At 36.4% G+C, this 18,606-nt stretch overlaps 1 protein-coding gene across 2 annotated transcripts in view; it reads left to right on the top strand.

Annotated features, from left to right (window-relative positions):
• Positions 1-18,606, top strand: part of MPP7 (MAGUK p55 scaffold protein 7) — a 149,014-nt gene that overhangs the window by 45,779 nt on the left and 84,629 nt on the right. For both annotated transcript variants that reach the window (XM_056484566.1, XM_056484567.1), the window contains exon 4: positions 9,328-9,446. In XM_056484566.1, coding sequence (XP_056340541.1) covers positions 9,328-9,446 — 119 coding nt within the window. The remainder of the gene's footprint in view (positions 1-9,327; positions 9,447-18,606) is intronic.

Below are 18,606 nucleotides of genomic sequence, written 5' to 3'. Positions count from 1 at the left end.
AATTTTAAGTTCACATGGCCTTCAAAATATTCCTGATTTTTGTGTTTTCATCTCTATTTTGTAATAATACCAAATAGATTTGTGAAATCTGTTCTCAGTGTTAGTTATTTTTCCAAAATGCATTTATTTATAGTAGTGTATTCTGTGTTTCTTTAGAATTAATCTCAACCTCTGAAGCTGCATTCTTTTGATGTGGCAGAAATATTTTGCTAGGATAGTTCATAAGGGTTATCTTCTCAGTGGTCAGAGACCACTGCAAGCAGTGGGAAGTTCAAAGACAATTTTGCAGTCACCTGAAAACAAAAATAAGCTGTCCTGCTTTTATTGTTTTCATATAGATGTCTTCTCTTTATTTACTACTATAGTAATGCATTTTGATCAGCTTGTCAGTTTCAACATGATGTTTTCTAAGAGGATTTGATTATAAAAGGGATAAAAAGATGGAGGAAAAAAGTAATAATATGAAGAAAAAGCTAAGGAGTTGGCTAAGCTGAAAGGCGGGCATCAGAAACCTCTATAGTGGAAGAAGGACAAATAATTCTGAAGTGCTGAAATTTTAATTTTATCCTTTCAACCAAGTGTTCAGGATTCGGAGGGAGATAGAAATCAGAGAGTTCTATTATTACAGCCTATTTAAAGAAAGCAGCAACATAAAATGGTGGCCAAAGATCTGGCTGCCTCATTGTTACAAGATGAAGAGAAAGGGAATTTAGGAAAGCAGTGAAGGAAAGTTTTCTGGGAGTTGTTCTTCCGTTGGAGGCCGCCAGGACAAAGGCTTGCAGGGTCATTGGTTCCTGCTCCAAACTGCCTTTGCTTCCCCAGTGTTGTTCTGTGGTGGAAACAGCAGAGGGAAAGCCTTAACTCGCCTGCTTTACACTCTTGGTTACAACTTTAGGTATAGGTGTGCTGCAGCAAGTGTGGTATGTAAATGCTTTGACTACCTCACAGCTTCAAAGCTACTTTAATTCCTCAGCACATTGAAATGCATAGGTATGGCCAGATATTCATGAAAATGGATATGACAGCCGAGGCAAAATTTATACTGAATTAATAAATAGAGCCAATATTTTATCCTTGCATTCTTGATTTCTCCCATTTCCATCTGCCAGAGGCATTAAATGGCTTTTAGGATAACATTAATTTGGAAGATTTGGGAAAGTATGAGACGTACAGCTAGCTTTAATTGCAATCTGGTTTAATTTTTAGAAATGCAACTTGCTGGTGTTGGAAAGGGTATTTATTTTGGTATCAACATATTTATGGTGACTTGGAAAATTTGTTCGAAGTGAAATGAAATTTCTCTAAACTGTTCTGTTTTGTGTTAATATATTATGCTAGACTGATTCAGCAGTGTGGAATCAGAAAACGTGTGTAAGTATATTTGCTGATGGTAAACTCTTTAAAACTGTTAAGTTTTTGGACACACTTAAATTCGAATGGTCTGGCAGCTGAAACAATTATAAACCCCGCTCCCTTTTTTTTTTTTTTTGGTGAGCAGTGTTTAGTTTTGTAGTAAATTTGAAAGTACAATAGTCTATACTGTTTCTAAGCAGAGGCTGTGTTATATATGGCTCTGTTGGACCAAAAGCTGTAGTTACACAAATGGTTGAGTTCTAGTGATGCCAGGTGTCCCTTGCTGAGAGCAGACTGCCGTGCTGTCCCCCTCAAGTGTAGCTGTGTCAGGATAGCTAGCAGAGCCTACTGCTGGCTCTGCACAAATACTGTGTGCATTTAGTGTCAGATAGAAGGTTCTGTGGCTTCTCAGCCCAATATCACATCAAATCCTGGCTGATTTAAAAGAACTAAACCTCTTAATCAAAAGGCAATTTATTGCTGCAAAGAGATAATGAGAAAGTTCCCTGTTAGCTGTTAGTTGCCTGCTGTGAAATGTGAGGGTTCAAAATTGGTTTTTTAATGACACATTGGTTTAGGAAAAAAACCAATACTCACAAAAAATACCTCAAAGCAACATATTAGTCTTACAGGTAAATGATGAAATAATTTAATTATTTCAAATAGTTTACTTTCAAAATAAAGTGATGATGTAAGATAATGGAATGGTTTGGGCTGAAGGGGCCCTTAAAGGTCATCTAATTCAAACCCCCTGCTGTGAGCATGGACAGCTTTCACTAGAGCAGGCTGCTCAGAGCCCCATCCAACCTGGCCTTGAACACTGCCAGGGATGGGACAGCCCCAGCTTCTGGGAGCAGCCTGTTCCAGTGCCTCACCAATCTCACCACAAAGAATTTCTTCCATACACTAGCCTAAATTTACCCTCTTTCAGTTTGAACCATTATTCCTTCTCTTATCAGTATAGTTCCTGACAAAGGGCTCCTCTCCATCCTTCCTTGTAGGCTCCCTTCAGATATTGGAAGTTTGCTGGAGGTCTCTATGCACACTTCTCTTCTCCAGGCTGAACAGCCCCAACTTTCTCAGTCTGTCAATATACTCGACTCTTTAAATTTGTGTATATTCCTATATTCTTCTATAAACTTTTATATTAAGTGTATGTGGCTGCATGTATATGACTGATTATGTAATGGTATAACTTGTTTTGAGTGTTAAATCCTAAACTATGTCCTACAGTGAATCATAACACTGAAATAATATACTGACTTGATTTCAGGCATCAGTACTGCCTAGGAATGTAGGACTTTTTCTTCTACTCTCCTGACAGATATATCCTTATGAGATACATGATGAGCATGTATCTTGACCATGAGAAGTTGAGATGCATGGTAATCAAACAGTTTTTCCATTATTGTTAGACCTAACTGATTTGAAAATAGTGTTGATTTCCACTGTTAGAAGTCTTTATCCAGGCTCTTAATGAGATATTGTGTCTTCCTTTTGCAGATGTAAAGTGCTGTGTTTAGTAGTCCTTGCTGCCCCTCCCCAGTGCCAAGTCTCTTGTTATCTTGTAGACTGTGACTAAAGTTAAAACGTGTCCAGTGTGCCCGGTGCCTTCCTAGGGCTGAAATGAGTTCTTTCCAGACTGCCTGCCAGGTATTTGCTATTGCCTGCTCTAGGGCTGGTGAAGATCTAGATAGAAATACTAAAGACTTGCCAAGTTGATGTCTATGGAAAGGACCAGTCAATTAGTCAAGGTTATTCAAGGTGCCATAGTATGCAGGCTTCATTGGAGGAGACAGGGTTTTGGTTTTTTTTTTTTTTTTTTTTTTTTAAATATCAAATTTTTGTATGAGTTTTCCACAAGCTGCTTGTTAATTTGTCCTCCATGGGTCACTTTAAATCAGTTTTATGTATGTGTTATTCTTGCATATAATAGGTGGACTTTTGAATACTCATAAAAATACATTTTATGAACTTTGAAAATATCCATGTTGACACAGTGTCTAGTACCTACATTTTTGAGGGGGTTGGATTTTGAAACAGCTTTGATGAGACATGCAAGCAGGAACTTTGCAGCAAGTCTTGCCCTGTATGGATGCAAATAGAGATCAACTCTCTAACTCACATCAGAACATTAATGGTATGTGGTATGTTAAATCTGAAATGCACATGTTGAGACAAATCCTAAAAGACCAATAACTGTTCCAAACAACTGCATTTTCTTTAGCTCCGGGAGCCAAGTTCCAAAATTAAAGGCTTTTCCATTTTTAAGGAAATAATATTTTTAAAGGTGATGGGTTTAAATGATTACTCGTTCAACATTTTCTGTCATAACATTGTTTTAAGGTGGGCTAACAAATTTACTGTAGCTTGGAGGAATAAAAATTAGATACAAGTTTTAAGTTAAAATACTGTTGCCCTTATGAATATGTAGTCTTGTTCTTTGAGGACGCTTACAGAAGAATAATTTTTTTATTAGAAAAAATATACAGCATTGGTATTTTTATTGTTTTGCCATCTGTAAGGATTTCAACATTTTACTTTTTTTTGTGAATTAGCAAATAAATCAAAACAGATTATTTTTCCCAAGATGCTGACCACTTGCATGTTGTGATTATGTAGTTGTTCGGTGTTCTGTACTTCGAATTTTATTTTTTTAGTAGAAACACTAAACTGCAAAATTTAAAGAAGGTGCTTACTGGAATGAGTTAATTCATCTGGCTCTGCAGAGAAAAATTGTTACTCTTTAACTTCTTGTAGTGTCAGCAAGCCCATATATTCAGTAGAATGACTTAAGAGAACATAAAACAAGAATTATTTGTAGCACATAAATTTGAGCACATAGCGGTCTTTTTACAGCTGGAGTCTGATAGGACAGTGCACTGTGTCCTCCTAATACACAGATGTACTGCATATGTTTTTATTTGAACTTGTGTGTAAATACTAATCTCTAATTTCAGAATGAAATAATTTTCAGTATGTGTTGTCAGTGACTGATTTTATTCAACAGCAAGGATGTCAGAATGAGTGCTTCTAGTGCAGTACAGTTTGCTTGTGTGTAAGGCAAATGTCTGAGCCTTCGTAGAACTGTAAAGTGCAGTTCAAATGTGAAAAAATGTTAGCTTGTAAATGGCAGCAAATGGTGCTGATTATTTTACCTTTGACAAAGTGGAAAATTTAAAGGTTGGTTTGTCCCATTTTATTAATACAATAAATTTTTACAGTGTTGTTCTGGGCCTTTAGATATATGTTCTTTAGTGTTTATTATCCCTCAGTTGCTGTAAAAGTTCTAGATTCGAAGCCTGGCATCATTGTTCAGAATGCTAATTCAGGAAATTAATTAGCATATGAAAGCAAAGGCACATCCATGTTTCCATTTCTTTCCTTACGCTAACCAAAACAAAGTTGGTGTTTTCTTGTAATATGCAAGAGTGATGGAACACAGAGACCATATTTTTTATCATTTAGCACTAGTTTATAGCTTCCACAGACTTGTCCTAATAATGAAGCTATGAAGGATATGACAAGAATGGTGATATTAAATTTCTCTAGACTAAAAGTAAATTTTTCCATTCTGATGTCAAGAATGTAGAGCATCTGGAATCTGCAGTGTGAGTGGTTCAGTACGGGAACAGTTTCATCAATTGCTTAGCCATTTATTCTTCTCCTAGGAACAAGCAGTCTTCTGTAGAATATAACACTACAAAGGAAGCAATTTTCTAAAACTGGAAAAATCTTTTATGTCCTGTTGTTTTTGATTTAAAAGGTTTCCATTGCTTCTTACTCTTAAATCCGATGGCATGTGCAAATCTACTGTACACGTTTTTAAATTAGAATTAGCATTATTCTACCTTTTGGTCTTCAGAACAAATAAAACTAAATTGTATTAATTAAGTTTAGAAATATGCTCTGAAGATGAAGATGCTCTGAAGACAGTAACTGCTCAAGTATGTTGAAAGAACAAGTCGAAATTTAACTTTTACCCATTTAGGTGTGATTACATTGTGATGAGTCTTGGGGTTCCTCCCCCCTGAGCTGTAGGAATTACTTCCCCTCTTAAAATCGCATAGTTGTCTTACGTGTCCATGTTTAATCACATTGTTAGGTTTTTTATTTGTATGCTCAGGTCTTATGGGAATAAATTATCTACTTTTAAAAATCAAAATAAATTAGTTTTTCTTGTATAAGTCATGTTTACTTTACTGAATTTTGACTCCTGAAGTATTCTGATACTAGTAAATTCCAATTGGTGCATGATTCTTTTGAATATAAATGCTGGTTAAACTTAGGCAAACTAGACTAAAAAGAAATCAAGAACCTAAGTGGAATAGCAACAGTGTATAATAAAAGCAAAAATTTTTTTGCTTTTATTATACACTTTTCGAAAGACATTCCACACAGCGGTGCCAACATCAGGCATTAAAAACAACAGGATTTTTTTCTGAGCTTTTCTCTTTTTTTTAACAACTTCTAGATATATTTTTTTTTAAAGCTCTTGGTTGTGTTTATTTACATTGTGGGCACCTTTCAAAAAAATGTGGGGTCCATGCATGTCATATGACTCAAGAAGGTGGGACTTGAAAAGAAACATCAAAATTGAGACCAAATCAAAAGTGTTCAGTGTGGCATCCCTTCAGACTAATTGCTACTGGAACAATTAAAAATCTGGTTTTAACAGCCTGGCAGTGCTTAAACCATTGCTAAACTTGAACTTTTTTCCATGGCCTTTGGCTCTGACTTCTAGAACCACCTGACATACTACTTAGAAGTTTTGCAGATATTTGAAGTTGATCTGAAGCTGACTCTACTATGAAATTTAGATTACTTCTATGGCTGTGTGGGAGCATCTCTGTACAGTGAGATCTTAAAGCGTTGCAGGAATTTGAGCTACTGCCCTTCACATATAGGAAAGATGCATGTGACAATTGTTCAGATTCGGTAAGTGAAATTAGGCCAGTGTGTTGCTGCCAATATAGTGGTGTCAACTTCATTACCAGTTTACACTAATGTGACAAATTATTGTGTCCCTGTCCATATCACAAAAGCAGTTTCTTTTAATATGCCATATGCTGGTAAAGTCACATGCCAGCAACAATTTTCAGTGTTTCACAGTGCAATGAATAACATCAACACATTTCCTGTAATTTAGACACAAGGAAAAATCGTGTTTTACTTGGAGGTGTGTGTAGAAGGTCCATATACTTTATTTCTTAATATATAAAAATCAGAATGTCCATCTGAAAATTTTTGATTCTGTGGTACTATGCACCACAGACGGAACAAGAAGGAACAGGAGAAAAGGTAAGCCTTTAAAGGTGCTACCACCTTCTTCTGCCATTGCCTTCTAGACCTGAGTCAGGTGATCTGTAATCACACAAATTTACCTTTAGACATGTTCTAGATCTTTGTCTTCTCTTGTCTGCAGCTTAATACATGAAGTCCTCCTTGTGCCTGATTTTTACTTGGCTCCTTGATGGAGGTTTTTTTAAAATTCCTGGCTACATCGTGTTCAGTTTCGGGAGGAGTCTGAACAGCAAGAGAGTGGTGTTCTCCAGCACACTGCATGGCAGAGTCCTCGGTTTCCATTGCTGTGGAGAGGGGCTGAATTCTCATTTCCTTCTGGCTTAAAGCTATAAACACAGGACTCTAGAGCCAAAGCAGGGAAGAACGAGAGCCATGGCTATGATATTAGATAAAATCAGTCAGCACCTGTCTAATTGTCTCCACTTCCCCAGGGGAGTTGCACAGACTGGGTGCATTGCTGTGGAAGCTGGAGTAGCACAGTAGGAACATGGACACCTGTTTCCCTGGAAAGGACAATTCAGGGCTATATAAATTGGTAAAGCTCACAGAAACTTTTGAGCTGGATGTGAAGCCTTCATGTGTGTAAGCACCTGCAGGGTTCAGCACTCCTGTGAGTTTTGTGTATAAAACCAAAGTCTCATTATGGGCCGATTCAGTCTCCCCCTGTGTCACTACTAGTTAATCCATCAGGAAATAAAAACTTTCATTTTATTTTTCACTAGGGATTTGATTATCAAAGCGTTGAGGAGCAAGTTACAAGGAGAGAATAGTTTTATAGTTGATTACATGTGGAATTTAAGCAGATCTGATGGATCAAGGAAAAGAAAGCTTGCTCTGTTACACACTTTTTATTTGAAGGAAGCAGCTGAAGTTACTGTTTTCTTTCTTCTAAATGACATATAGGAATTGTCCCTAAGCAGTTATGCCACAGTGCAAGCTTACTGAAAACTTCTATTCCATTTTCTGACAGCCTTCAGGTTATTTTGAGGTGAATATATTTATAGTAACAAAAGTGGCCAAGTGTAAAGAATTTTTTAAATTTTCTACATTAAAAGCAAAGAAATGTTTTAATTTTCTAAATTAAACTGTGTTCATAAATTGTGTAATAAAACAACCATTTTTCTAAGTTTTGAAGTTCTATTAATCTGGGAAGTTGGAGCCACATGTCCCGCTCAGACCACTTTTCTGTGGCTGTCAGCTCATTCAGTGATTGTATCTTGCTAGGAAAATGGTCTTTTTCTCTGTCTGCAAAATTGTAGTGGTTTGAGCTCTATCTTCTTTTTGCAGTATTTCTGAAGCAGAAACAATAACAGATTTAAATAAAAGCAGGATTCTAAGAGAAATGAATGTAGACCACCAAAAATGCTTGGAGCACAAAAAGAATATATCTGGAAAGAAGGTTTTTTCCCAGAATATTTTACTGAGAGGCAGTAAAAAGATGAAAATATAAATAATCAGAACCCAAAGATGCTGTATGTAATGTTGAAAGATATATGTACTATCTGAAAAGGTTGTGAAATTATGTTTTCTAATAAATATTCTAAATATTCTAAACCATAAGTTTTAGGGAGATAATAAGCATAATAACAATAGGTATCCAGTAATTTGCAACAATGTTCTTTTAACAGTAGAATATGTTGTAAATCTGTTCTTGTGATGAACAGCAGCACTTGCTCAGACTAAAAATAATAACAGGGCCGTGTATCTTGGATCCCAGGAGACTATTGGTGTTTTTGTAGACAGCAGACGGGAGAAAAAGGCATTTTGTCCTTTTTACCCCAAGTAATCCCACTGGAAGATTAAACATGTGCTATGAATTGATATCAACTCATGCCAGGTTACCTCCCTAAAGAGGACTGCTGCAAACGCTGTTGCTACATTTCTTGGACAGCACTTTGATGGCCTGTGTGCACGATGGATATTTTATGCTGTATGCTACTGTGGAACAGTGTGCTACTGTCTGCCCCTCGGAGACCGCTGCTGAGGAGTGCCACAAATAACTGAGGACAGCAATTGCTTTAGCCCTAGAGAGAATCTCAAATACCTGCAAATTAAAAATGTTACTGAAATATTTCTGTGGGCTTGTATGTCTGGGAAAACTGTGTTGGTTTTGTTTTTAAAAGTTTAATCCTGCAAAACAGAGAAGGTGCTTTTGTATTGCTGTGGATTCTTCCTGAACACAGGATTGAAAAAAGTATTAGGCAATATATTAGCAAGAAATATTTAGAAAAACCACGAACTTTTCTTTAATGGACCACCCTATCCAGTTTCTGTTCTTTTAAGGAAGTTTTTCCTATTCATGACTCATTTCACTCTTTGGCTAACATCAAGGGAAATGGAATAACGATTAAGCAAAGGAATGTATGTTTTTTTCTGGGTTTGTCCCTTTCTCAAAACCTTTAAGAATTTTCTGCATAACCTTGTGTAAATACATATGGACGTAGAAGTTTGACAACTATGACAAGGTAAAAAGTACACTGCTAATACTTGTTTCTTAGTAATTTTTTCTAAATGTTTCTTTTAGTTCTACAAGTTAATGTTGTGCTGGGTACTCCAGACTCCCTCTTCAGTTAAAATGACATGCTCCAGGCAGCCAATTACACAGAACTGTTAAGTGAAATTAATGAGATCACCCTAGATCACACTTTGTGTTTTATTTTCATTTTATAGGTCTGTACGAGCTGCTGGCTGCATTACCAGCCCAGCTGCAGCCTCATGTGGACAGCCAGGAAGACCTGACCTTCCTCTGGGATATGTTTGGTGAAAAAAGCCTTCATTCACTGGTGAAGGTAAACCACATTTAAGTCAGATTCTCTTTGAGAAGAGCATATGGAAAAATGTTTTGAGCGCCATCTAGTAAACCAGTGACCAAACTGTTGCTCAGTGAAAACAAAACAGCCTTGTTTAAACTCTGTTTCTGGCAGGGTGGAAGTTGTTAAATAAGATTTTACCAAAAATACATAGATGATTTCATTTAAGAGTGATGTTTTGGCAGTGTAATGCTAATGCAACAAACATGTGTTGTTTGCCCTTGTTTAGAATAAAAGCGTACAAAATAGTAGCAGGAAATCTGACACTTCTTTATGGTCACCATTCAAGACCTGGAGTTTAGCTTAAATAAATAAACGTTCACAGCAAAAATTAGAAGGAATATATTTTCTGAGGTCAAGTATGGCAAGAGTTCAGTAGCCACATTAATTTAAAATAATTTCCTTTAACAAAGTCAACTGAAATTCTAGTAAGCTGTTTCTTTTATTGGCTTGTCTCCATTTAATATTGTGTTTTGCTCATAAATATGCTGGACTAAAGTACAGCCTAAAATAAGTTGGATGAATACTTGAGTAAAATATTATGCTACAAAAATGATCAGCAACAAGAAATCAAAGCATGCTGTGGGAGTACACAGAGCTATCCCAATATTATTAAAATTCTGTAGAGCTGAAAAATGGGACCAATCAGCTGGTTAAAAATATTCCACTCCTGCAAAACGGTAAGTATGTCTTCAGTCCCAGTACAGAGCTAATTCAAGCTGGAGGAAATTCTGAGGTCTGAAATGAGTCAGTAGATGGTAGTAACCCATGCCATGAATATATCCAGACTTGTGCAGAATTTGTTGCCCTTGTCAATTACTGATCTAGAGGAAGCTTAAAACTGGGATTATTTCGAAGTAGGTTTGAAAGAATCACATTTTCCCATTTTTTTTCAGCTATTTTATTCTGGAAAAATATGTAATAATGTTGATATTTGGTCAAGTGATTGGTGATACTCTTCAAAATATCTAAGAATTTATATATAAAAGTAAACATAAATGCTCTCTGGCATTTGATACACAAAAGCAACAAACAGTGGAACACTGCTTGGCAATACTCGCTTGCCTAAAGAATTCCATCAATGTTTCTGAAGTGCTGTGATTCCCAGACTCCTTGTGGCTTTGCTGCAGCTGTCTGTGCAGGTGGCTCAGATCACTGTAAGAGGAATACCAGTCATCTTTCTGATGTAGGCTGACAGTAGTGTGCATCTAAGCAAAATGTTAGGTCAGCTGCTAAATTAGTTTTCTTTCTGGTTTGGGAATTAAAGAAGACTGGCTAGAAAACGAGTGTGGATCTGTGAAACATTGACACTTCAACATTTGCTCTAATTTTTTATTGAGGCAAAACCTAAACCTTTTTAAACTCCTCTGCTTACTGCCTTTTGCCCCTTATTCCAAAAGAATACAGCAGTTAATTGGTTTACTCACTTGGAATATGCTCTCAGTTTGGAGCAGTTGGCTGTCCTAGCGGCCTGCCTGGTTGTGTACCCTGGTTACCATGTTGTTTGTTATTGCAGGGTGGATTGGACTTTCTGACTATAACAGAAAAGAAAGATGAGAAAGGGGATCAGTGAGTGGTCACTTCATTGCAATTAGAACAAGAAGGCACTGAAATATTCTAACCATCTTCATTATTTATCTTGTGCTCTATTGGTCTAAATATTAAACATACACGTAATTTTGACCCTGTTGATGCTTCTTTTAATGTCCTCTTAAAGCCTCACACTCTTAAAATAGATGTCATTCTTGAAATCTCAAAACAACATTTTAGTATTCACTAGTTGCTCTTCTTTAACAAGAATTGAGACTGTTTAGAGCATTTGGTCTGATCTGTGCATGTCACAGGCTATCAAACCTCCCCTTTGATTTCTGTGGAGTTCTGGTATATAAAGAAGGGTATGAAGAGCTTTAAAAATGTTATCTAGTTCATATATCTGCCTCAAGATGGGCTTAACTGTATGTGAAATTCATGGTGTTTGTTTGACCTTTAATGCATTTTTAGAAGGATTGTTCAGTATCCTCTCAAGTTTCAAGAAAACAGTCCCTAGCCTTTTTGGAAGAGACCTGACAGAGCAGAAGATTGAGCCCCATCTACCATAGTTTTTCCCTGTTACAAGACTTCAGGAGTGCAAAATCTTTCTTTCCAAGTACTGGTGTCTTATTTGAAAGATTGTTTTTCCTAGCAGTAACTTCTTAAAGTCACTGTACTTGTAAAGACAAATGTTTTTAATTCTGCAGACAGAGAATGATGACACATATTTTGTAATAAAAAAGGAAAAAGAAAGGAAAAAATGTGCACTAGCTTTGAGCCAGGGATGTTGCGATCCTGGTATGTGCCAGTATAGGAAGTAAATGAGCATGAGTATATTACCAATTAGAGCTGGTATTTCTCTATTTTAATGCATTGCTTAATAAAAATCTCTCTAATAAAGATCTTACCTTACTGCTTAATAATTTCAGATATTATAAAAGAGCTTTTTCCTAAGTTATGAAATGGATAAAATGCTCCAAAATTATTGAAAGACTTATGTATGAAAGGAGCTTTCTGCTTTTTCTACAGATACTCTGTTTTATGTGTATTTAATTACTGTAGCTTTTTCTTCATGGTTGTATACTATAGCATATGGTTTGTTATTCTGCCTCTTGTAATATTGAAAAGAAAAAAGAAAAATTTTAAAAAAGCACCCCAAACCTTGTCTTGGAGTTCTTTTCGTTCAGTATTGTTGGAGAGAAATCTCTTTAAGAACTTGGATAGGCCTAAGCTGTTCTAAGAAGTCAGAAATGGAAAAGTTGTATTAGATCATCCAATCCATTCCCCTGCAAATACTGGATTGTTCCCTACAGTACATTCCTATTGTAGTTAGTAAAACTAGCAAACACTGATGCAACTGTTCTTGCTGTCCGTTTTCTTCACAAAGGAATCTGTTGATTAGATTTTTAGTTTACCAAGTAAAATAAAATGAAGGAACCCACAACTGTTGTTGACAGTTTGGAAGGGAAAACTGGTTCTGGCTAGTGTTTAAAATTTGTTTCTGCTTCCCTCAATTTGTTACTTCCTTGTCTTTTTATACATGACTCCCAAATTTTACCAAAAATCTTCAGCCATCTCATTCCTTTTCATATAGCAGAGATCCCATTAATTCTGTAGAGATTTATAGGATAGAAACATGAGGGGATGATCCTTCAGGGTAATTACAAGTATTGACAGAGCTAATACCTGAAACAGTACATGTGCTCAGCTTGGATATTTTTTAAAAGGGATAAATAAAGATATGTTTTAACTACTCCTTTGGATTATTTTTAGAGGAGCAGCAAGAATTTCCATGTGTGTTTGCTTGCTGTTAGTGCACCAGACACGTTTTACTGTTTGTCTGTTCAGCTCCAGGATGAAGCTTCCACTCGCACTGTTGCCTTAAACATTTCTGGTTGTGGATGTAATGCTTAAGAATTGAGTAAACTTTTCTGTTGCACAGCTACCAAAGTATTTCATAACCAATTGCAATTTGTTTTTGGCTAACTCAGTACTGTACTTTCCGTTATGAAAAAGAAGCCACAGCAAGTGCTGTTGCACTTTCCCTAGACAGGAAAGAGTTTGTGCATTCAAAAAGATACATTACACTAGGAAAAAGAAACTACTGCAAAAGTAAGGAATATTTGATGAATCAAGTTGGATTTTATTGTAACTGCATAATATTTTGATAACTGGCCCTGCAAAACTTTAATTTGTGCTAATTTTCATAGTTTCACCTGAATATTATATGACTTGAAGTTCTAAGAAAGTATATTTTCTATGTGCTAGAGTTTGACCATGCAAATTGCTAAAAACATATAAAAAATAAACTAGTCAAGTATATCCTGGTGAAATTTCTTTGGCATGTAAGTTGAATTACATGATAACATAGCCCAAATTTTACAGTCATTGTGGTATAGAAGCATTGGAAATTTTCAGTGTGAATACTCAGATTTTTCAATATGTAAATGTAGATAGTTTCAGTATACTGCGGTTCCGTTTTTGGCAATAAGAAAAAGATAGTATGTACAAAAACTAAGTTGACTAAGGCAAAGCAAAAGGCATTGATTTGACATTTCCTTAGTAATAAAACCAACTATCTGAAGATGATGTACTAAATCTGGGAAGAGATGTGCAGGTTATTTTGGCATTTGTGAAAGCTCACCTGGTGCAGCCTGAAATGTCAGTTGTTCTGCAGCCAACATCCAGGTGTGTGCTGCCCAGATCATGTGTATTCACCTCCCGTGCTGTGCGTCCAAATGGTGCATGCTCCTGCCTGGGCAACAAGCTCAGGCATCCGAAGATTTGGATCTTCTTCCCATAAGAATGTAGAGAAAATAGACTTCTGATTCTATCAGTTGTGAGTTATAACTGATTGTTCTGAATGTATTGTTCTGTATTTTTGATGGGGATGATCCATAGATGAAGGGAATGACATCTCTGAGTGTGCCTTTAAAGCAGATGATGGCTGAGGAGAGTGTATTAGGTAGTGTAAGACCTGAGCATGACATAATAAAAAATGAAGGTTGGTGATCATACTGAGATAGAGTTGGCTTTCTGCATGAAAGGCTGGTGATGGAATATGTTGACTACTTCTGCACCTCAAGTTTGAAACTCACAGTGAAATACTTTTTGCTGGACATACAAAACTTATTTATTTTCCCATTACTTTGTTCTTCATATATACTTTCTCTAGAAATAATATTTATGCAATCTTCATAATTTATTGTTCAATTTGTTTATTTTCTGCATGTCTCTAGACTCTTTTTCTGTTAATCATACAGAAGAGGAAGAGAGCAGGGTTTATTTGGAAGGGGATTTTGGTGGCTAACATATTTGCACCTATAAGGCAATGGTGAGGTGGTTTCTGATTTCAGGGCAGACAAAACCAGCCACCTCAGGAGCTCAGAGGAGCTCTGTTACTCAAGAACTGCAAACCTGGAAAACACAGTAGAAGAGAAAGTGGGTCTGGAGTTTTGTACGTAACCTCAGTTTATCTAACAGTGTGAGAGGATTATGATTTGGGGGAAAAGCACTGGAGAGTTGGAGAGACCACCTTGGAGTGGGTGGAATCATTGAAGCTGATAGGTCAATCAGAAAAATGCTTCTTTGATATTTGAAGTCCTTAAGGTTCTTTACTGCTGAGTTCTCAATCATACTTATTTTTAAAAAGCTTTGCCTCCCCAGTAAAGGCAATAGGTTGTAGCTCTCTGGAAGTCTGAAGTGCTATTTGCCATGGAGATAGGAAAAATGAAGGAAAAGGCAGTGTGAGTAAGGATTTACCAGCTGGATGTCAGGTGGAGGAAATGTCAGTGTGGAGGAGGTGGTTGATGGTCAGTAACAATTAATGGCCAATGAAATTGTTCTTCCTACTTTAGAGGAGAATCAAGCAAGCTTGCTTTGTATGTTATAGTTTACATCTGTCAGTCAGAGAAAGCAAGCAAAGCCTCCTCACGGCAGAAGTAAAGCGATCACTTTTGTAATGCAGACTGTCCAAACAGTGCACAGATGTGGTCTGTTGTGCTGGTGTGGAAACTTTTGTTATTTCTGGCAAGAAGAGAAGGAATTTACTATACTTGAAGTCATTAATGATGATGAATTAGATAATAGGTGGAAGTTATTTGTCATTCTTTAAATCCAGGTCGAGACACAATACAGTTTTCAGCTCTAAAGAGCTACCTAGCAGTAGGTAGTGGGGTGTATGTGACAGTATTAGGATACTGAATCTGCAAAGATGTATTAAAGCTGCATGGAAGAAATTAAGCACTTTTCATTTTCTCATTCTTTTTCTCATTTTCTGTAGCGTAAGGTTGATCTCTAATTTTTGAAGCTCCATGCTTGGGTTTTATGTAAAGAATATAGATGGAGGAATGCTAGAATTTCATTACTCATTTCATTCAAAGTATTTGTAGGTAATTTGTAGGTCTAATTAATATACCAAAATACAAACTTTACACATGCTTTGTACTTACCTAAAGGTGAAAATTATTGGGAAAATAATGCTCTATAAGAAGGCCTCTTGATGGCTGACAATAGTTTGCATTCGTATTTGGAGTAATTACCACTGAAGCAATGAGTCATTTTGCTTCCATCAAAATTATTAGAATTTTAAAAAGTGTAATGCAAGGTGTTACTCCTCATGAAATGCCACATAAACTTAAAGTGTTACTTTTGAAGCCAAAGTGATTTTTTGAGACTTGCTCAATTGCCAGCAACTGAAATCTGTAAGTAAAGAGATCACTCTTAGCTGGAGGCAGTCAGCTGCCTTTAAACTTAATTTCCATGGGAACAGTGATCAGATTAATCAAAATAAGGTAATTGAGGTTTTATAGAAAATAGTACAGGGTCTTTACTTGATTAGGCTGATATTGTTTCCATGAAAACATTAGGAAAAAAGGTATCTAGCAGCCAGGCATTGAGCGTATGATTGCTTCTCTTGTTGCGATTCAGGTATTTTCTGCTCATTCTGTGTGTGTTGAACCCTTTGCCTTGTTTCTGCTTTTGTAGTATAAAAATGCAGTACCTCAGGTAATAACTGGGCAAAAATAAGCAAAATAAAAATGCATTCCTTTTGAAATAATTACTAAGTCCCCCAACCTTCCATGTTTCTTCTCTAAGTAAAGACAAAGTTGCTTTTCCATGTGTGTTCACTAATACGTACCTGTGCTTATTTTTGCCTTCAATTAAGTGAAAAATGCACCTCCTATTTATTTAGGCATAGCTTTAGATGGTGTAGCCTTGTTTGTAGAAGAATGCAAGTTAGGGCCAAGTGGATGGAATAATGCAATTGTGAAATATGGATCCTATGATGGTTCAGCTAAAAATATTTGTTATAGTTGTAGCTAGTATGTTATTTACTAGGAAGTAGACAGCTGGTGGACATAAATAACCATTTTGTCCTTCTATTCAAAGTCTGTTGAACAGATTCTCCTGTGGTAAATACTTCTTTTGTGGGTTTTTAAAAATATTTTTTTATTTCGTGTTTTTTGGTAGAAATTTAACTGAGTATCTAGTGTTAACTTCTTTGTCAGGATTTTAGACATTTGATGTGTCTAGGATCTTTCTGCATCAGAGCTGCTAATGTGTTTAGTAATAGGCACTTGCAACTTTTCATCTAGATTTTTATGAGGAAGTCCTGTTCCTGTCATCAACTCATCTATCAACCCACTTTGTTAAAAATAATAATAAAAAATTGAAGATCAGGTTCCAAAAGGATCAAATTGTCTTGTTGACAGTTTAGTCTCATAAAAGCTGTAGAAATTAGGTTGATATCAGAAGTCTCTAGAGGTGGGTGTGCTAACAAACTTTTAAAATTAAAAATAAAGCAGATAAGCTTATTAAATCAGAGGTGTGAAGTGTTTGAGTATTACTCGAAACTTGTGAATAAATCAGTGCTTTGGAATGTGAAAAAACTTTGGTTTAGGTTAAACTCCAGACAGTAGATTTTTTTTTTGGATCAGTGGTAATTGATTTAAAGTTTCTGCTGGGAAACCTCCAAAGAGTAGCAGAAATCCAGCCAAAATGTACTGGACATAAAATAAGAAAATCAATCCTTCTAAGATAAATAGTTTGTAATTTCATTGTTACCAAGGGGGCGGTATACCAGCCTGGTGACCAAACTGGTACAGCAGTTCAAAGAGAACTTTTAAAACTGAAATCTGTGCTCATACCCAGATTTTTCATGTCTTACAAAGCTTGTGCAGTATTTACTTAACTAAAGTGATACATTTTTTGTCTATGATACTGAGACTAATAAAAGGTCTCATAAGCTGCTCAGTAACAGTCTGATAAATCCAAGACATCCAAGGATAATGTAATTTTAAACTGTTTTTCTACAGTGTTCTTCCTCTTTGGACCAGAAGTTCTGTGGCAGAACATGTGAGGGAGTGTTTAAAACAATTTTTTTTGTTACTGTCTTGGACTGTTTTCCTTTTAAGAACAGAAAGTCATAGCTACCCAAACCAACCTCTGCAGTGTGAAAACATAGTAAGAGTTAAGAAGGATGAGATGTGATAGTTATAAAATCTTTCTGAAGCATGGAAACTGATACAATAAGATTTAATAAAAATTATGCTTTTAAGATCCAGCAAAAATGCCTGCCAGTGTTTCCTACCAGCAGGTTTTGTTACTGCTTATATTAGCTTTCCTTCTTGTTTTTGGAAGTCTAAGTTGTATCCTTTCTCCAGCTAATTCTCCTGAAGTTCATTTGTAATGTTCACTAATATTTGCTATGTTACATATATATTCACTGTCTTTCCTTGGTCTGAAATACAGGAATGCAAGCATGGGTTGTACTTATATTTTCTTTTTTTATTCTTCTGTGTTGCCCTAAGCACTTTAAAAACCCCAAACCAAAATCAACCCTTTTATTCCATTCTATTTTAACTCTTTTCCTCCTTTTTGAAGCCTGGGAAGAAGAGAGCACTGTAGGTGTGCACTATTCCTATTTCCACACTATTTCCACATGGCACTGCATAGCAGTGTTCTCTTAACCACAGGTGGTTTTCTCTAACAGCCGTTTCTCAGTGTATCTTTGTAGACCCAGTGCTCACCTTGCAGGTGTGGTGGTGTCAGTGAAGTTCACTTCAAACATAAGTTACATTGAGAGCTGCACCATGTAAGTGCTTAACATACCAGTACTCTCCACCTGGTGCACAGTCACTGCGGAGTAACCAGTTAGGACCTGAGTAAATAAGATTTCAGAGCATGCAAAGAATTCAAGCACTTTCTGTGCAAGTATCATGGGCTAACTTGGGCCAGATGCCAGGCACTCACAAAAGCTGTTCACTCACTCTGCTCTACAGATGGACAGAGGAGGGAAAATTTAACGAACAGTTCATGGGTTGAGATAATAACCAGGAGAGATCACTCACCAAATAACCACCAAGGACAAAACAGGCACAACTGAGAGATACAAAATGAATTTATTGCCAACAAAATTGGAGCAGGATAATGAGAAGTAAAATAAACTCTTAAAAACACCTTCCTCCCACTTCTTCCTCCTTCCCAGCTCTACCTTCTACCCCACTGGTCCAAGGAGATGAGGAATGGGGATTATGCTCACTTCATCACCTGAGTCTACTGCTCTTCAAGCAGAGGAGTCGTTCCCTTGCTGCACCGTGGGGTCCTT

This window comes from Oenanthe melanoleuca, chromosome 2 (genome assembly GCF_029582105.1).
Source record: "Oenanthe melanoleuca isolate GR-GAL-2019-014 chromosome 2, OMel1.0, whole genome shotgun sequence".
Lineage (NCBI taxonomy): Eukaryota > Metazoa > Chordata > Aves > Passeriformes > Muscicapidae > Oenanthe > Oenanthe melanoleuca.
Note: the sequence above shows the minus strand (reverse complement) of the source record. Positions and strands in the feature narration are given on the sequence as shown.